Here is an 18,254-nt window from a genome sequence, read left to right on the forward strand (position 1 = left end):
TGGTTCTGGCTTTTTGGAGTGGTGCCATTTGGAAACCGACGTCGAAAGGTTGTGATTCCTTGCAGAAGATGCGCTTGGAACAAATCTTCACACGACTTCCAAAGAGGCGTGAGAAAGGAAATTCGGGACTGTTTATCTTTTGGTCATAAACCAGAAATAAATGCAGAATTTCCTCGTGGACCAGAAGAGCTTGAGTTAAACCCGAGTGCCTCGTAACTTTGCTTTGCTGAGTGGGAAATAAATGAGCAATAAACCTTCAAGTGTCAACGTCCTAGAAGTGAAATGGGAATGCCTTGTGGGGATCCCCAAGGAGAGGAGTATTTTATTTTAGAGTCAAGAAAAGGTGACATAACACCTTTATGAGCGGGGCTGAGAGTTTGCTTTAGGCTGCAGCAATTCCGGGCTGGCCGTTGACAGAAGTTGCGTTTTGGTCTGCTGTGAGAAAAGCTTTTTGTGTGTTTAAAAATTAAGAATTGCAGTCCAGGTAGTTAGTTTTGGCTTAAGGTCTTTGTAAGTACAACTGTGCTCTGCAACAAGTCGCCAGGGGTGCCTGTGGGCTGTGTAGGATCACTCATTCCCCCCCCACGCACACATCTCTGCTCCTTGAAGGTTCCTGAGAAGCGGAGTACCTTGACGTGCTTTCTCTTCTCATCCATCTTCATGCTTTGTTTTCACATCCCCCCTTCTTCTCTCTTTTAAAAGCCGTTCATCATCATCATCTGCGTGGGAAGATGGTTCTGCACCTCTGTCTCACCTTCCTTTTTTATTTTATAGCCTGTAGGGGAAACCAGCACTGAAATATTTCAGGACAGCACAGCTGCACCTGAGCACGGAGTTGAAATAACGCAGCGCTTCTGGTTTACTCAGAGCATCCCTTCGTACTCGAGCCAGTGCTGACCGTCACAGATGGCACTGCCAGGCCTGGTAATTCTGGGGAAACTCACCAAACTGCATTGATTTCTGCAGAATTTGTCCTGATGGGGACAGAGCATTAATTAAAAGGCATTATAAGCTCACAAACGCGGCCTGCTGTGTGTGTTCTTCCACTAATCTTACCAGGGTATTTATAACGAGGACACAAATGATTTCCCCAGCAAACCAGACCATCTCCACGGAGCCTGCCGCAGGAAGCAGGAGGCTTCTGCTGCGCCTCTGAGACTGAGCAGGACCTTCAGCAGCTCGGGCTGAAGCTCCACGGGGCAGCAGGGGCAGCTGTGGGGTCCCAGATGAAGGTGGGGAGGTGCCAGCGCACCCCAAAACAAGGGGGCAGAGGGACCAGCCCCACTTCCATCGGGTTCAGCTTCCCTCTCTCTGCTCACCCCTCGTGCTGGCCATTTTGCACAACGGCTTGCGGTGAAACTGGTGTCAGGGGAACGTTTCCATCCTCGTTAGACAGAAAAATAAAAAGGAAAAGGCCCTGCCAGCAGGCTGCGGGCACGCAGAGAGGCTGCGTGGCCACGTATCGGTGTGACAAAGGTTTGTTTTTCTTTTTTTTTTTTTTTCCTTTTTTGTTTTCCCTTGGTCTGCACACACAAAATGCCAGCTGTTGGTTTATTTTAACGTCATGTTTTAATGAGGAGCACCGCCCGGCAAGAGCAAACCAACCCAACCCAACCCCTGCAGGCTGACAGAAGGGGAATGCCGCGTGTGTGCGCAGCGAGCTGGGCCCGTCTCTGCCTTCTGATGTTTTATTCAGTGACTCAGAGCTGTGAACTGCTAACGAAACAGTTTGGCTGTATTTTTGAGACTGGAGACGGCTTGGATCCAGCTCCGCTGTTCTGAGATCCCCGAGCTGGATTTCGAGTCGTCTCAGCGTTTCGGTGAACTCCAGCATACACTGAATACGTCGCTTGTTTGCGCCACAGCCACGTTAATTAACACAGCTTAACGAGTTAGCAGAGGCGAGTGTGGCCGTACCACCAACGATGCTCACGTGAGCACAGTCCGACTTCACTGATTTTTATTCCAGACTTATCTCACGACAGCCTGGAAGACAACTGGTCACGGGTCAAACCCCGGAGCAAACGGCACCGTAACTCCTTTAGAACCGTTCATAGTGAGTACTGGCCCTTACGGTGTGCAGTTTAACTTCGTATTTCAGCCCTCTGGGGTATTTTCAACCCTTTGGGGCAAAGCTAGCGAGCTGTTTTACGACCTGCAGCACAGCCTGGGTGCAGTCCAGCAGGTGGTGTGCAGCTCCTTTTGTGTCCCTCTCCTTACGAAAAAAAACCACTTTAAAATAGCAAAGGCTCTCTGGGAGTTGCTCCTTGCCTTGCAGTCCTCCATGTCAGGATATTTAGGGCATAACACAAATCGTAGAGAACACACGGGTTGAACAACACGGAGCAAACACAAAGCTCAGTTTTCGGGGTAACACACTCCAGCGTCCCCTCCCGTGCTCCCTTCCACGCGCCGCACGTCGCCCTCACCATCTCACGGTCCGCGCTCGCTCCGTTAGCAAGAAACGCACGCAATTTCAAAACACAAAGCGCTATAAAACACCGCAAGCCCTGCCAGCCGTCCACCCTTCCTGGCCCCGCTGTGAAAAGGAAGCGCCTTTCCTTCGCAGGGAACGTCTCCAAAAGCCTGGCGTCCGGGGTGCAGCCCCAGGGGCCGGCCCTTCACTTGTTTCTCGTGCTCGTGCTGGATTCGGTGTAGCCTCCGGCCTCCTTGGTGATGGTGAAGGCCCTTTCGGCGGAGCGGTGCGGCAGCAGCAGCTTGTAGACCGCCGCCCGGTACTTCTTGGAAATGAGGTTGTAGAGGATGGGGTTGATGGAGGCGCTCAGGTAGAAGAGCTGCAGGGCGAAGATGTTGAAGTACTGGGAGAAGAGCATCATCCTGGTGTCCTGGGTGTTTATGAAAATGATCCTGCCAATGTGGAAAGGCAACCAGCAAATTATAAAGGCCAGAATCACCACAGCTACAAGACAAAACAACACGTGCAAGAGTTAAGGAGCGAGTTAACTTATCAAGCTCTACGTCACGCGGCTGCTTTTGGAGGTTTTTCAAGCGGGTACGAATGAAATAGAGAAATAAATAGCCCCGAGTTGAGAACGGGAACAGCATCGGGTCCAGCAGCGAGCCTTTGGATTAAAAGGCAACTGGCAAGATCTTCAGCTGAACTCCGACAGCTGAGTTTGCCGAGAGGAATGTAAACAGCTGTAAGAGCCCTGTAACATCTGGGCAGCACGGCCAGGACAGTAAAGATTCCCCTCGGCACCGACTGCACTGCCATGTGTGTGGTAGGAAAGGGAAAATGAAAGCCTGAGCAAGGAGAGGTGCCTTGAGGAAGCACCGAGCAGGCTGCCCCGTACAGAGGCTGCTCCTTTTGCACCTGTGTTGGTGTAAAATGCTACAGGGTCAGAGCTGTTACGGGGGAAGCTCAGACATCCCAGCTCCCACTGTGTGAAGACCCTACTGTGTTAATCTGGCTGATTTTTCCCCCTAAAACTCCTACGTGTAGCCCTGGACAGTTACAGCTTCAGATACTGCCCAGGTGTGTCTGTAGCTTGAGGCACTCCAGCTATTCCTGTGGTCTTGCAAAGCTTCCTAACACAACACCTTTAAAAGGTGCTTCATCACCTACAAACCTTCTTGCCATGGCCACGTAGCTGGAGCAGGTGGGGAAGAACCAAGTAAGCCTAAGGTTTATAGGGTCACCTGTGAGGTAATGTGTTTCTCAGCACTGATTCTTACAAAATAAAGTAGTGTGTCCACATTTTAAATTATTTTTGCTTATAAAGGCACATAAATAAAACAAATAAGCATTTGCGGAGGATCCTTCATCTTTCTCAGAGCTTAGAAAAAGCAATATAGGCAAAGCGAGTTTATGCCTGGAATACATTAGTGGTACCTCCTCCTTTGAGAAAAGCAACAATCTTCATATCAATATGTATATATAGGATATATAGACATATAGAAATAAATGCCTTTCTTTTGCTGAAAATGGGAATGGCATCAAGTCCAATGATGAGTCTTTGGATTTGGATGTGTGTGTTTCTGTACTTTCTGCTGCTCTATTTCTGCCCAGCATCCTTGGTATGAGAAAGCTCCCAAGTAGATCACAAAACCCTTCCCACCGGTGAGTGAGCAAGCAGGGCATTTTATTTCAAGCTCGTTAATCAACAATTAGGTTAATTTTGTGTGTGTGTGTGAGATCGGTTGCTATCTACAAGCTTTGCAGTCCCTGACCGGATCGGGACCCCCAGCTTCCCAGCGCCTAACACTCATTCAACGAACATGAGTAAGAAAATGAATGAAGAGCTCAGAGTGCTGTGCATCAGCAGGAAGAGCTTCGGTGCAGTGCCACCTGTTTGGAAACAGCCCCGAAGGGTTTAATGCTGGTCTGCAGCCTGACTGAAAATCCCACTGATTAGAAAACCCCATTGATTTTTTTTTTTTCAGAGGCAGAAATTTACCAGTGGGACTGCTGGGATGCTGGGTTTTCTGAAGTGGCAGACCACCAAGAGCCTCGTATGCAGTAAAATCCCCCCCCCCAAAAGGTAGTATCTTTAAAAAAAAGGGGTATTTCTGTGGAGCCAGCATAGCTGCTGGCTGTGTGGTGTCGGAGAGTGGCACCCCTGGAGTGCATGGCTGGGCACCTGGGCTGTTCTCCTGCATTCCCTCTGCCCTGCATGGAGTCCTGTGGATGTTTTAGCCCTGTCCCTAAAACATCCTGTCCCTAAAAGATGAGCACAGCCCCAAATTCTTCCCCCTGCCTCCCCACCTGCTGCGGTGCCCAGATGCTGCTGGTGAGGCGCATGGGGGCCCTCTGAAGCCGAGCAGCCCCCAAATGGGCAATTTATGGCAAAAAAAACGGGGAAGGGGCTGCCAGAGACAGCTCCTGCGTACCATAGAGGGTCTGCGGGACTCACCCAGGATCTTGACGGTCTGGCGGTGTCCCCGCTCCCTCAGGGCTGCGCTGGGGCCCCGCAGGCGCCCCTTGCTGCGCCACAGCTCCCGGCCGATGAAGCCGTAGAGGACGTTGAGGCAGAGGACGGGCAGGACAAAGTAGGAGGTGGTGACCCAGAACATGGTGGCCAGCAGGCCGGACTCGAGGGCCTGCGGGGTGGGCTTGCACTCGCGGCCGAAGTCGGTGTGGTTGTCGGGCTGCTCGACGCCCACCAGGAAGAAGAAGGGCCCGGCCGAGAGCAGGGCGAAGGCCCAGAGGGCGCCGATGACGGCTTTGACGCGGCGCTTGGTCACCACCACCTTGGCCTTGAGGGGGAAGCAGACGGCGAGGTAGCGCTCCACCGTCAGGGCGGTGATGTGCAGGATGGTGCAGTAGGTGCAGCCCTCGCTCAGGTAGTGCGAGAGGCGGCACAGCAGCTGCCCGAAGATCCAGGGCCGCGAGCGCCACAGGCGGTACAGGTCCAAGGGCAGCCCCAGCAGGATGAGCAGGTCGGACACGGCCATGCTGCTGAGGTACAGGTTGGTGGTGGTCTTCATGGCGCGCTGCCCGCACACCACCAGCACCGTCAGCACGTTGCCCACCACGCCGAGGGCGAAGAGCCCAGCGCACACGGCCGTCACCGGGATCAGTGCCCTCACCGGCAGCGCTGAGCACAGCCGCTCGTCGCACGGCTGCCCTGGCCACTGCGCCTCGCCATGGCTGCCATTCCCCTCGCCACCCCACGCGGGGGCTGCCGCCATCTCAGCCCCTCTCCTCCCCCTCCTCCTTCTTCTTCTCCTTCTCCTTCTCCTCCTTCTCCTTCTCCTTCTCCTCCGCCGCCTCTCGGAGCCGGGCCCGCCCCGGCCCCCGCCCCGCAGGGAGGCGGCTGAGGGCGGGCGGCAGCCGCCGCGGCGTGGTTGGAAGGGGACTCGGGGACAACGACAAAGAATGAGGCTTTTCTTTTATTATTATTAATATTTTTTTTTCCACAGATTTGAAAGATAACTCTGCTACATCGTTTTATTTTTTATTTTTAATGCATTTCCTAGGAGGCTAGACAGTTTTCGGCCTCGTGGAGCCCGACGCTTTACAGTTGCAAAGTGATATGTTTGGTAGTGTATCTATAACGTCTTAAAAAGTTCATTTTTTTTTCTTTTTTCTTTTTTTTTTTTTTTTGGAATGTACAGTATATGAGGTAAAATTAAGATTACATTAAAAACCTGTCTTCAGTGCAGTAATGCGCACTGAGGCTCAAAATGGCAAATACGCTAGTAAATGACTATCAAAAATAGGAGCTCATTTGAATTTTACTATGAAAAACACAAAGCCACCGCAGGCGACCTGCGGCGACAAATCTTACCGCTTTTGAGACATTCAACCGTTAAGAAATCTCTGGGCTTATTACACTCAAACCTCATTTGTACTGCCAAACATGGCACTTTTACCAAGGTTTTCTAGAAAACACCTGTTAGCACTGTAGCCTGTGGGAAGGAATCGGCCCATACAGAAAAATGACAAATCGGAAAGGAAATGTAAACATACAGTACAAAGACAGATCATCCTCGCCACTTGGAGGCCAAGTTCTTCGCCATTTCTTTTTTTTTTTTTTTTTTAAAAAACAAAACTCAGCAACATTTTTTTTTTTTCTACAGCACAGATCATTGGACGTATAAACAATTACAATACATGCCCGTTATAGGAGAAATTCTTCAGAGATCTTCAAAGCACAAGACAGAGGTTCCTTTTTTATTATTATTAAGACCGACAGAAGTGTTTAATACCATTAAAAATGCTAAACTGAACACAACTAGAAGTCATTAATGATCCACTATCTTGTAACTCAAATAAATTAAAAATAGCTAATTACAAAGTGTATAACAAATAACGTAAGTGTGATGAGACAAGAATTTGTTTAAAGATAGGTTCACTACAAGCTTTGTGTCACTGGCAATCATTGACATCTAGCAAGATGTTCAATGGGATACTTGATAAAATTCAGTCTGGTCATTCAAGAACTCACAAATGCAAGCTCACAAAACATTGATGAGTTATGCAATTGCAAAGTGCTCTAATGCAACATTAACTACATGCAATCAACAATTTGGTACAGTATCCAAAGAGACATTACATTAAACATTAGGATCTCAAGAAAAAGCAGCTTTAAGTTTTCTGGTGCAAATTACTACACTTCGTCTCTGATTTGGTGCCCCAAAGAAAGATAGATAGAAAAAGAAGAAAAAAGAAGAAAAAAGAAGAAAAAAAAAAGAAGGCAGTGCTCGATTCTGGTGGATATGGCAAGTGAATGTCAGGGGTAACAGCAAAAATTCAGTAATGAATTTTATCTCAAAGATCTATTAACTAGCCAAAATCAGAGGGCACAGACACCTGTATAAACTGCATCCGATCAAAGGTCAACTTCAGAAATGCATTTTTAAATTTACGTAACAAATCTAAAAAGTTCTCTCTCGCTCTCCCTTCTGTATTCGTAAGAAGTAAAAGAGGCATTTTTTTTATGAGTAAACATCAAATCCTGGGGGCAAGATAAACCACTTGTGCCATCCCCTCGTAGTCTTCCAAAAACATCTACTTGCAGTGAAGAACTCCACATTTATCAGGTAAGAAGCTTCCTTCGTGCACACTCTTCCATCCAGTTTATTATTTGCTGCCTGAGAAAAGCCCCTTCTGTTTTTCATCATGAATCCTGCTTCCCAAATAATTAAGACAAATGAGGAGGTAGAAATACAGCGCTAAATTGCTTTCACAGCATCAGATTAATATTGTATACAGCACAAGTTTGTTAAGTGTAAGTTTTAAATGCGTTCTACACATTCTTCCCTGTTATGGTAGTAACCCTTAAAAGTGTGGGCCAGGTTTTTACACTTGAGTTTACTGATCAAACCCTTTTCATTTAAACACTGCTCGCCCCATATGAAGTTTGTACTGCAAGAAGGCATATTAAAAAAAGATTGTATTTCTGTGGCTTGCATTCTACTAACACGTGTCAGCCTATACCTACCAGTAAGCTTTTTAAAGTGGCTGAAAAGGTTTGCATCAGTCCCAATGCCGGTGCTAAATGCCTGTTTTTTGTAAAAGCAAGAGAACAGAATTATTTTTTAGATTATGAGAAAGTAAAATGTAATGGGCAGCATTCTAAAATAAATCTGTTTTCTTCACTTTATTACAAAGTACTGGATGATAACAGCGATCAGAATGGAAAAGATAGCAAAAAGTGCAAGAATGACAGCAGCACACACTTGGTCGCTCTGTGACCATTGTGTCCTTGTGGTTTGCACAGTGTCCTTGTTGGTGCTTGCCGGTGGTTCAGTCCTCTGAGAGATGAATAGCACTGGTGCGCTGTAGGGGCCTACCAGGTCCTGATGACCTGCTGCCTCCTGGCACTGGCGAATGGCACATGCACGAAAACGATATTCACAGTTCAGCTGGAGGCCTGTGTATCGGAACGACCAGTCCGGACCCTTGTAGATCTGTCGATAGAGAAAAAGGGATACATCAAGTAAAGATGCCATATGTACACACACATACCTCAGTATGCTTTTCTTTAGGGAGACAGGCTGAGAGAGCTGGGTTTGCTCAGCCTGGAGAAGAAAAGGCTCCAAGGAGACCTCCTAGTACCTACGGGGTGCTACAGGGAAGCCGGGGAGGGACTCTGTCAGGGAGAGGAGTGATAGGATGAGGAGTAATGGCTTTAACCTAAGAGAGAGGAGATTTAGATCAGTTATAAAGAATAAATTCTTCACTCAGAGGGTAGTGAGGCCCTGGCACAGGCTGCCCAGAGAAGCTGTGGATGCCCCATCCCTGGAGGTGTTCAGGGCCAGGCTGGATGGGGCTTTGGGCAACCTGGGCTGGTGGGAGGTGGGCTGGAACCAAGTGATCTGTAAGGCCCTTTCCAATCCAAGCCATTCTGTGATTCCATGGTAAAGGTAACTGTGTTTTCACCCATGCAAATAAAAACGTACAGAAAAGCTCACAGCTTAAATACCAGAAAGTCTCCAGCCTTTTTTCTAATGCACAGGAAGAGAACCACACGTTCTCTTACCTCATGATAAGGTCACACTAGCTAAACTCTTACAGAAGCTGCCACGTTATAAGGTGTTTTAGTGACCATTTACAATGTAAATACCACACCAGTGGCTCTAATATCTGCTATCATATCACAGGATTTCAGGTAATTAACTACATCAAGCTGCTTCATTTATTAAGTGTAACCAATCCAACGTACTTCGCTGTAGTTGAGTTATTGCGTGTAATTTATTGTAATTTAGCCCAGTAAGCCCTATATTGGGAAAGCTGGAAGGAGCCCTTCCTGTGATTCTTAATTTCATCAGACCCCAAGACACAGATGACTTTTGTTGGGGTGTTCTCCGTGGGTTCAGTTCAGGTTCAGTTCACAACTCTTCAGCATGGAGTGCCTAATGCAGTTAAATCTAAATGCTGGTTTCTCATTTAATTAATTTGCAGCTATGCAAAGGCCCCGTAAAAGCTAATAAAATCCCATGCAGGCGCAATTTCTGTTAGTAGATGTATCAACAGGAACTAAGCTATTATGTGGGTAGCCTGGTAGAGTTTGATTTCCCTCTTCAAAACCCTTCATCTTTTTTTCTTTCCATTATCTGGATTTATTTAATTGGTAGCAGGATACGGAAATATCACATCAGTGGTTTTGCCCACAGTTATTTTATTGTTAGACAGCATTTCACAAGTGCAAACTGCCAACAATTCAATGAAAGGAGCAGGAAATCTGTTCGGATTTTGTTGCGTGAGGACTTATTGCTATGCCTGTGGCTACTCGTGGACTCAGCCCTCCGACAGGCTGGCAGCTGAGCATTACTGGACTCTACAACTGAGGATTCTTGGAAAAAAGCTTTCCTTATCTCAAGAAATCGCTGGCACGGAGACAGGACAGGTCACTGGAAGTGTGGCTTCAAGATTTTGCTAATTTATGTAGTATATTTGGCAGTGAGCAATGAGACCACATGTACACATCCTACTCTGAGCTGAAGCTGGCCAGCATTGTGGTGGATAACAAAAAAAAAAGGGCTTTGACAATGCTAACTGCAACAGGAGGGCTAAAGGACATATTGGTTCATTGCTTGATGAGGTTGGTAAACTCCCAAACAGGGATGTGTGTACAGTAAAGTCATTTAATGCCTTCTTTGCCTCTGTAACACCAGTGATGGGCCCCGAGACCTCTGGAGCCTCTGGGTTGGAGGACTGCGACCTGGGGAGTGGGAAGCTCCCGGCTGATGTTGAACCTGTTTGGGATTTGCTGCTCCAACTGAACGCCCACAGTCTATGGGCCTGATGGGATTCATGCCAGGTACTGAAAGAGTTGCCTGGTGTTATTGTGAGACCTCTCTCAGGTATTTATCAAGGGCTGTGGGAATCTGGAGAGGCCCCGGCTGACTGGAAGAAAGAGGACCCTGCTAATCACAGGCCTCTCGGTCTCACTTTGGCACCCGGTAAAATTATGGAGATTATTCTGGGAGTTACCCACCTACTGGATGGATGGATGGAAAGCAGCAGAGTTGTTTTTTCCTATTTGTCTCAAAAAGTTGTAGTAAATGGGGGTAACGTCTGGCTGGTGGCCAGCCACTACTGGGGTTCCCAGGGCCAGTTCTCCTCAGTGTTTTCAGGAATGACCTGGACACAAGATTTGAATACACACTAGGCAAGTCTGTGGATGATATGAAACTGGGAGGAGCTGCTGATTCCCCTGAGGGTAGGGAGGCCCTACAGGGAGAGGGCTCCTCATGAGGGGGAGCAGAGAGGGGGGTGCTGATCTCCTCTCTCTGGTGCCTGGTGATGGTTTAACTCTTAAGTTGCCCTGCGTGGAGTTCGACTCTGATCCACGTGGGTCCCTTCCAATTCAAGACTTTCTAATGAATCTCTCTTTTACCCTAGCTACAGCTACACCAGCTGGCATGGGGTACTACCCTCAGCACACTGTCTCCCGTGTTTTGCCTCAAGTTACCACCCCTTGGCAGAGGTGTTGGAACTAGCTGACCTTTAAGATCCCCTCCAACTCAAACCATTCTATAATTCCATGAACGTGTATTATTCTATTCTGATTCTACCTCAAATTAGCTTGCTGGGGTATTTATAGGGTTGTTTCATAACCCCTTTAAGGGCCTGATGGATGTATACAGCTCAAATAGTGGATTGTTAATGCTTTTTGTCTAAAACATGTAGGGAGCAATGACACAAGGAACTCAGCTGCCTGATCAGGGAGGAGAAGAGAGTTAAATTTTTGCAGGGAAATGGTAGTAAGCACCATAAAATTGATGTCCCTCCATGAGGCAGGTTAGTTTTTGTCCATGTCAGAGAAAACTCTCACCACCATGCTGAAGTACATGAAGGGCTGTTTGTGTGATGTTTACTTCTTGACTGCTTCAATATAAATTTCTGCAAATACTCTTCTTGTTTTACTGCAATTTATTGTGCTAACCTCTTCTGGAGAGACAAAAGGAATCACACACCTCATTCTATTTTATTTCCAGACTTCAACTGTAACCTTTAATCTTTTGTCCAGCTCACTTGCCAATGCACGGAGCTAATCAAAGCATGATTTGAATCCATCTCTAGAAGCAAGCATGCTGACTGTACCTTGCTTACATACGTAATGTTGCAGTTGCAATTTTCAAGTTCTAGTAAGAAATATTTACATGGCAAGATAACAAACACCTTGGATTACAGTTCAGCTTAGACTGAAAAATTTAACAAATGGACACAACAAACACAGCACTACACTACAATCACAGAATCATCTAGGTTGGAAAAGGCCTTCAAGATCAAGTCCAAACATCAGCCTGACCTACCATGTCTCATCACACATCTCTCAAAAACCTCCAGGGCTGGGGACTCCACCACTTCCCTGGGCAGCCCGTTCCAATGCTTGACCACCCTCTCTGTGAAGAAAATTTTCCTAATATCCCATCTAAATCTCTCCTGGCACAACTTTGAAACTGTCTCCTCACATCCTATCACTTGTCACCTGAGAAAAGAGACTGACACTCTCCTCACTGCAACCTCCTTTCAAGTAGTTGTAGAGAGAGATAAGGTCTCCCCTCAGCGTCCTCTTCCCCAGAAGTTATGATATATGAAAATATTAAGGCCTATAATCTACCAAAGCACAGGCAACACTTATTTAATATTGGCCTATAATAAAATTATAACATATCAGAACTAATTGTGCTTCCTTTCTGGAAGGAAACCTGCTCGCTTAATAGTGTGAAACAGAATTTAGAAGCCTAATTCCATGTCAATTATCAGGCAGTTTATAAGGAAGCTAAATAAGCACCGCACAACCCCTTTTAAATGCAGACTAATTTGTAATTTGGTATTTCAAACTGCATCTTTGGATAGTCTGAAAACTGAAATCAACACATACTCTCAACTGCTTGACCCTGGAAGCTACAGCGTGCCCTACTACTGAAATGATCTGCTGGTAAGAAATTAATAACTGAGTTATACAAAAAAAACAAGCATTTCTACACCTGAATGTTTGCTCTGCATAACTAGGGGTCTTCCCCATCTGCAGTTCTCTACAGAGAAGTGGGATTTACGAAGTCAGACCTTTCAGAATATTGCTTAGCATTTTCAAAGAGCTCTTAGTGCAATTATAACTGTGTTTTTTTTTATAAGTCTCAATTCTGTACCATTTGCTGTTTCTTCTTTTTGCCAGTTCTTCCCATTAGCAGACAAATTCCTCACCACTTGAGGTGTCAAGTTGTATTTAGCAAACATCAGTATTACCCAGACAGGCTGCAACTTACTGCCATATTTATGTTACTCATATCCCTTTCGTATACGAGAACAGTTTTAGGAGACACTACCTTATATTATTTACTAAAAAAAAGCTATGTGGCAAGAGTTTGGAAGCAGGGGGCTGCAGGGATGGCCTCTGTGAGCAGAGCCCAGCAGCTGCCCCATGTCAGATCTGAGCCAGCTCCAGCTGGCTCCAAAGGGACCTGCTGCTGGCCAGAGCTGAGCCAGGGAGCAACACTGGGTGGGCCTCTGGGAGAGCAGACTGAAGGAAGAAAAGAAAAAAACAACGTGACATCAGCTTGGAGAGAGGAGTGAGACCCAGCCCTGCAGCCCCCAGGCCAGTGCAGCAGGAGGGCAGGAGGTGCTCCAGGCAGGCAGCAGCAGTTCCCCTGCGGCCCATGGAGAGCCCCCGCAGGAGCAGGCCCCGGGCCGGAGCTGCAGCACGTGGAGAGGAGCCCACGCAGGAGCAGGGGGCTGGGGGTGCCAGAATCTCGTGGGAGGGACCCCACGGGGAGCAGGGACAGGGAGGGACTGTGAAGGAGCGGTGGAGACGAAGCATCAGGGACTGACCGCAGCCCCCATTGCCCATTGTTCCCCTGCACTGCTTGGGGGGAGGAGGTGGAAGAGGGTGGATGGGGTAAGGTGTTTTTAGCTTGGTTTTAGTCTCTCACTGCTCTGGTCTGTTAGAGAGAGGCAATAAATTATATTAATCTCCCAATATTGAACCTGTTTTGCTTGTGATGATAACTGTTGAGTGATCTCCCTGTCCTTATCTCCACCCTTGAGCCTATTCTGTTGTATTTTCTCCCTTTTTCCTATGAGGAAGGGGTGTAAAAGTTCAGCTATGATAGAGTGCAGCTGCCCAGCAGGGTAAAAACACCACACATGGTGACTAACACAATAATCTTAAATCTAAACTATTTACTGAAAACAGTAATTGAAGAAACATATCATAACTTAAACACAGCCTACCTGTTTGAATTCTGAGTCTTTTCCCACCATGACCTGAAGGCAGTAAATAACTGGATCACCCTTCATGGGCTGCAGAACCTCCCATGTGATTTCACACGTATGATCGTTTATTCTCTCTATCCTTGGTGCTGAAGGAAGATCACAAAAGGAACAGCTAAGCTCTGTTTTTTGTCACTTAACATCACATTATCATGATTACTACAAAAAAAGTGCTGTTTTTTGTCTTAGAGAAGCAAGAGATTCATATTCAAATGTATTTTTCCAATGTTTTCTGGAACAGACAAGTGATACATTGATCTCTTGCTAGTTTAAGTAACCTCTGACAGAAAGCAAGTAAAATTTGGTCACCACAAATGTGTATCTCATGCAAGAAAATGAGCTGCTATGCTTAAAATTATTCTAAATGTGTCAAAGAGAATTGTGACCTTGAACTACTCCAACAGCTCGGTCACTCTCTTGGTAAACAAGGATTCTAAGTATAAACCTTGTTATGTCAACGTACTTACAAATCCCAAGTCACTCATTTCTGGAGCTAATATTTTAGGCTTTAGGCAATTACATTAAAGGTGCATCACCTCACAGTCTCTACCCACACTGTAAAAACAGCTTAGCATTCTACAGGTAACATAATACCACCACCAAATGTCCATCTGTCTAATCCCCAGCCCATATCACCCACCTACAAAAGAACAAACCAAACCAAAACAACAACAAAATCAAAAACAAAACAAAACATCTTTACCTTTCAAGGCAGCTGGAACAGATTTGGGAGTAGTGAAAATATATTCTTGAGAAAGGGGACCTTCACCAGCTTCATTGCACGCCTGAATACAAAATTTGTACGACGTTGACTCACTGAGTCTTTGTACTTTGTATGTATGACATGGTCCTCTGTATAAGGATACAAACCTGAAAATGGAAAGGGTGGCTTATAGTAAATATAAAAAATAACTTCTGAAATAGTCAGATTGTCTTGTCTTGTAATTTATGCTCATAATTTCCCAGAAACTAATGAGAACCCCCCAAATATTTCAGACTTCAACAGTATTCTGTGATTCTGACACTATGAAACAATGAGCTTATTTTCCAGTGTTAGGCTTTTGTTTCTCATCACTCAGAAATAAAATAATACCGAGCAGAATAAGGTGACGCCAAAACCAACCTTCCATTCTTATCCTCCATTTGAAGGTGGTACTGAATGGAGTCAGTTAATGCTTTTGCAGTTCCCTCTCCCCACTTCAGCTTGAGAGTCTGAGAACTGTATGCAGCACACTCCAGGCGAGGTGGATCCGGGGGAAGAGGCTTTGTTTTCAGCTTAATGGTGTGGCTGAAAGGACCTGCTCCAAGACTGTTCAGGGCTTGAATTCGTATTCTAGTATTCAAAGAGAAAGAGAATAAATCAGCTAGAAATTAGATCTTAGAAAGTAACTGGTTATTTCCACCATTCGCATTCAGGAGAGAATAATGGTACTGTACAGACGTTACTTTCTATGAAGAAGAATTTTCTCAATATTATGCTCTGAAAAACTCTCATGAATATGCAGGAGTGTCATTTTACTTGCCGCATCTCAAGGAGCTGGATTGATTCAAAATAAAATGTATTAGGCATATTTGCATCATCCAAGTTAGGGCAAAGATACAAAAGCTCTATCAGCTACTTCAGTAACGGTCCATCTTCCTGACCCTGCAAAGCCTTGTACCAAAATTTTGATTGCTAAGAGCTACAGGATTTGTACTTCTCACCCTGGAGAGATGAGGGGAAGAAAAGAAAGCCTACCTTCAAATCCACAGCTTTGGCTATTCTATCAGGGGAGTTTGAGGATGGCTACAGGAAAATTTAAGGGCTTTTTAGAACAGGGCAGACTTATGTGAAAATAAAGGGATGCTGTACAGCCACCTCTCTTACAGAATGCTGTTTTCACTGGTAACATGCCTCCAGGTGTCTGCAAACACACGCCACCCTGGGTCTGCTTGGAAATGGAGAGGGGTAATGAGAAGTCGAAGGACACATGGCTGAGGGGTTTGTAGACCTTGAGATTCGGGGATAAATTTTACTTTTTCGGGGTACTCAATGGAAAACAATGCTACTCTACAGATCTCACAGGTAGCCATAGATAGGAAAGTGTGTCTCATCTCAGTTTTCGAAGGCTAAGGTTTGCATGTCTAGTATCAGGTAGTATCTAGGTAACTGAGAAAAAGTAATCACAGTAATTCTATTCTGAAACAATCAACCACACGATGTCAAAACACTGGGACAGAAATGTGTGTGTAGGTTGTGGATAAATATTTCTCCTTCACTACAGTAATATTTAACATCATATTAATTTATTATAGCAGAGAACCAAGGTTAATATCTGCTATTTTTTATGTGGACAAAGAGATCACAGTCCAAGATGCATTCTGTAGAAGCACTTTTATGGGGAGAAGCACCGAAGTACCTCTGCAGTGGAAGCTTCTCATTTTTCAGCTTGTTGACACTGAGAGCAACAGCTCTTCAATTTGCCAGCATTATTGCTAAGTAATTATGAGGCACACAAGAAGATTTTAGTCTTTCATTCAGCATTAAAAAGAAGCAAAAAATATTTAACATTAAGGATTCATAAAATTACGTACCCAGATGATACCCTCATCACACTGAAATCAGTGTGAGCTTAAAGTCTGACTTCAGTAAGCCTGACTTTAAGTTTTAACACAGAGGATGCATGTTTCTAACAGGAATGAAGCATCCCTTCAGGCAGAATTATGGATTTCTACATTCGTATCTTTCAGAATCTCTTACGTCAAACGTAAGGGATGATTTTGGTAACTGAAATTCTTCAATTAGATTTAAAATTGATTGATAGATTTTCAAACCAATGTTCTTTATGCTGACTGCCACTCAAATACATGGTATTTCTGCAGAAATGACATTGCAAGATATGATGAGCTGTTATTAGATCAGACAATCCAGTCAACAAAGACTGCACATGGTCCTTCCTTGGATGGGTTTTACCTTCACAAACAGATTAGAAACCATCTATCTATAAAGGAACCTGTCCAAAAATGGTTATGAATCTGAACCTGTAACCTGAATTCAATTAAGCTGATGCATTAACAGATGCAACGAATCTACCACAATAACCAGATTAAAATAAAAACATTCTTGAAAGAAAATAAAAACAACATAGCTCATCTTTTTATGAAAGTCATCATTACAAAGCTTCCTTTTGCTCCATGGTTAGCTACTAATGCTACTCCAGGAGTAATGTGGAGAATGAAAAACTACACAGAAACAAACAAACAAACAATCTGCTCCTGTGGGAGAAACAGCAGGCTTTCAAGTAGCTTTGCACAACATACCTGTAGGTTGTATCTGGCTGTAAGCCATCTATAAAATAGCTGAGAACCTTCCCGACAGTTACTGGTTGCTTATCTCCAAAGTCTATGCTGTAGCCAGTGATCTCAGATCCATGGTCGCAAGGTTTCTCCCAGCTTATAGCAAGGCATGTGGAAGGATAATAGTGTGGACTTTCCACCTCGTCTTCACTTAGTCCCCGAAGACAAGTCACAACTGCAGGTACAGATGCTGGAGTCATACATGCCACTACTTCACTGAAAGGGCCTGCACCCGCAACATTCACTGCCTGCAAATGCAAAGTAGGCCATGTTTTTACAGCAGGGGTGATCTCTGCTTCCACATTTCACCAATGAGAGTTTTACATTAGTTTTACATTTTTACCTGAACCCTGCAATAGTATATAGTGGCAGGCGAAAGTCCTTTCATTTCACAGTTGAGCCCAGGCCCGCAGTAAGAGATCTGCATGCATCCTTCCACACCGCCCCATTCCAGTCGGTATTCTGTTACATCAGCTCCGTTACTCACTGGAACCTTTAAAATGGACAAAAAGAAGTGAAATTCACCACATCTGTATTATTTTTTCTATAAATCAACAGGATTGCAGGTAAAGTTTTGGTTTTGCTTTTTAAACAACAGTGAGGCAGAAAGGTCTGAACTTCGCAGGAATGTTACCCTCTGATTTCCTTCCTCATTTTTAATTTAATACAATACAAATAAATCTGACCACATTACCAGCCTTGAGTCATCTATACTTTAAAAACACTATTTATTATTGCTGACTAATGTACTCAAAGTAATTGTGATTTTAGTTACGTTAATGCAGACATCATCTAGCATGCAGCATTTAGCTTAGAGACCTAAACAGCCGGTGGCACGAGATGGTGGCCTTAAGAGGGTAGAGTTCAAATCACGTGTACCAGACATGTCAGACTAAGACATGAGATTACAGGAAGATATCAGTAGTCAATGAAGTAATAAAGAAAAAAAAGCCAAAAACCACCCCCATATTAACAAAAAAAAACCAACCTAGATCATGAAGAAAACTGAAAGAAAATGCTGTTTCTGTTTTGGGCTAACTATTCCAAGACAGCCATCCCACTGAGGTGCAAGATAAGGAATAATTACTCCAAAGCATGTCTTTTGCTTTCCCCTTCCTTTGAAAGAGGAATATTCCCTACTTTCAACATTGGGCTAGTTGAAAATAATTGACTCAGTATAAAGGGCATTTCAAAGGATAACATTTGATGTGATTGACAGAGACTGCCCTTC

At 45.1% G+C, this 18,254-nt stretch overlaps 2 protein-coding genes across 6 annotated transcripts in view; both read right to left on the bottom strand.

The window, feature by feature from the left end:
* Positions 1-29: 29 nt before the first annotated feature.
* Positions 30-5,751, bottom strand: MLNR (motilin receptor). The gene is made up of 2 exons (XM_068674567.1): positions 4,875-5,751; positions 30-2,920 (listed from the first exon to the last, which is right to left on the bottom strand). The coding sequence occupies exons 1-2, from the start codon at positions 5,650-5,652 to the stop codon at positions 2,622-2,624; spliced, it is 1,077 nt and encodes a 358-aa protein (XP_068530668.1). The 5' UTR covers positions 5,653-5,751; the 3' UTR covers positions 30-2,621.
* Positions 5,752-5,902: 151 nt separating this feature from the next.
* FNDC3A (fibronectin type III domain containing 3A) overlaps positions 5,903-18,254 on the bottom strand; it is a 114,725-nt gene continuing 102,373 nt past the window's right edge. For all 5 annotated transcript variants that reach the window (XM_068674515.1, XM_068674506.1, XM_068674498.1 and 2 more), the window contains 6 exons: positions 17,367-17,516; positions 16,988-17,271; positions 14,811-15,020; positions 14,391-14,557; positions 13,649-13,776; positions 5,903-8,376 (listed from right to left, as the gene is read on the bottom strand). In XM_068674515.1, the coding sequence (XP_068530616.1) occupies positions 8,062-8,376; positions 13,649-13,776; positions 14,391-14,557; positions 14,811-15,020; positions 16,988-17,271; positions 17,367-17,516 (1,254 nt within the window). In that variant the 3' untranslated portion in view covers positions 5,903-8,061. The remainder of the gene's footprint in view (positions 8,377-13,648; positions 13,777-14,390; positions 14,558-14,810; positions 15,021-16,987; positions 17,272-17,366; positions 17,517-18,254) is intronic.

Source organism: Anas acuta, chromosome 1 (genome assembly GCF_963932015.1).
Source record: "Anas acuta chromosome 1, bAnaAcu1.1, whole genome shotgun sequence".
In the NCBI taxonomy this organism is placed as follows: Eukaryota; Metazoa; Chordata; class Aves; order Anseriformes; family Anatidae; genus Anas; species Anas acuta.

Excerpts from the sequence above, each read along its gene's own strand:
- MLNR (XM_068674567.1), bottom strand. The coding sequence starts at position 5,652 with ATGGCGGCAGCCCCCGCGTGGGGTGGCGAGGGGAATGGCAGCCATGGC. Across the intron at positions 2,921-4,874 it reads CCAGACCGTCAAGATCCTGG|CTGTGGTGATTCTGGCCTTT; the intron begins GTGAGTCCCGCA and ends TTTGTCTTGTAG.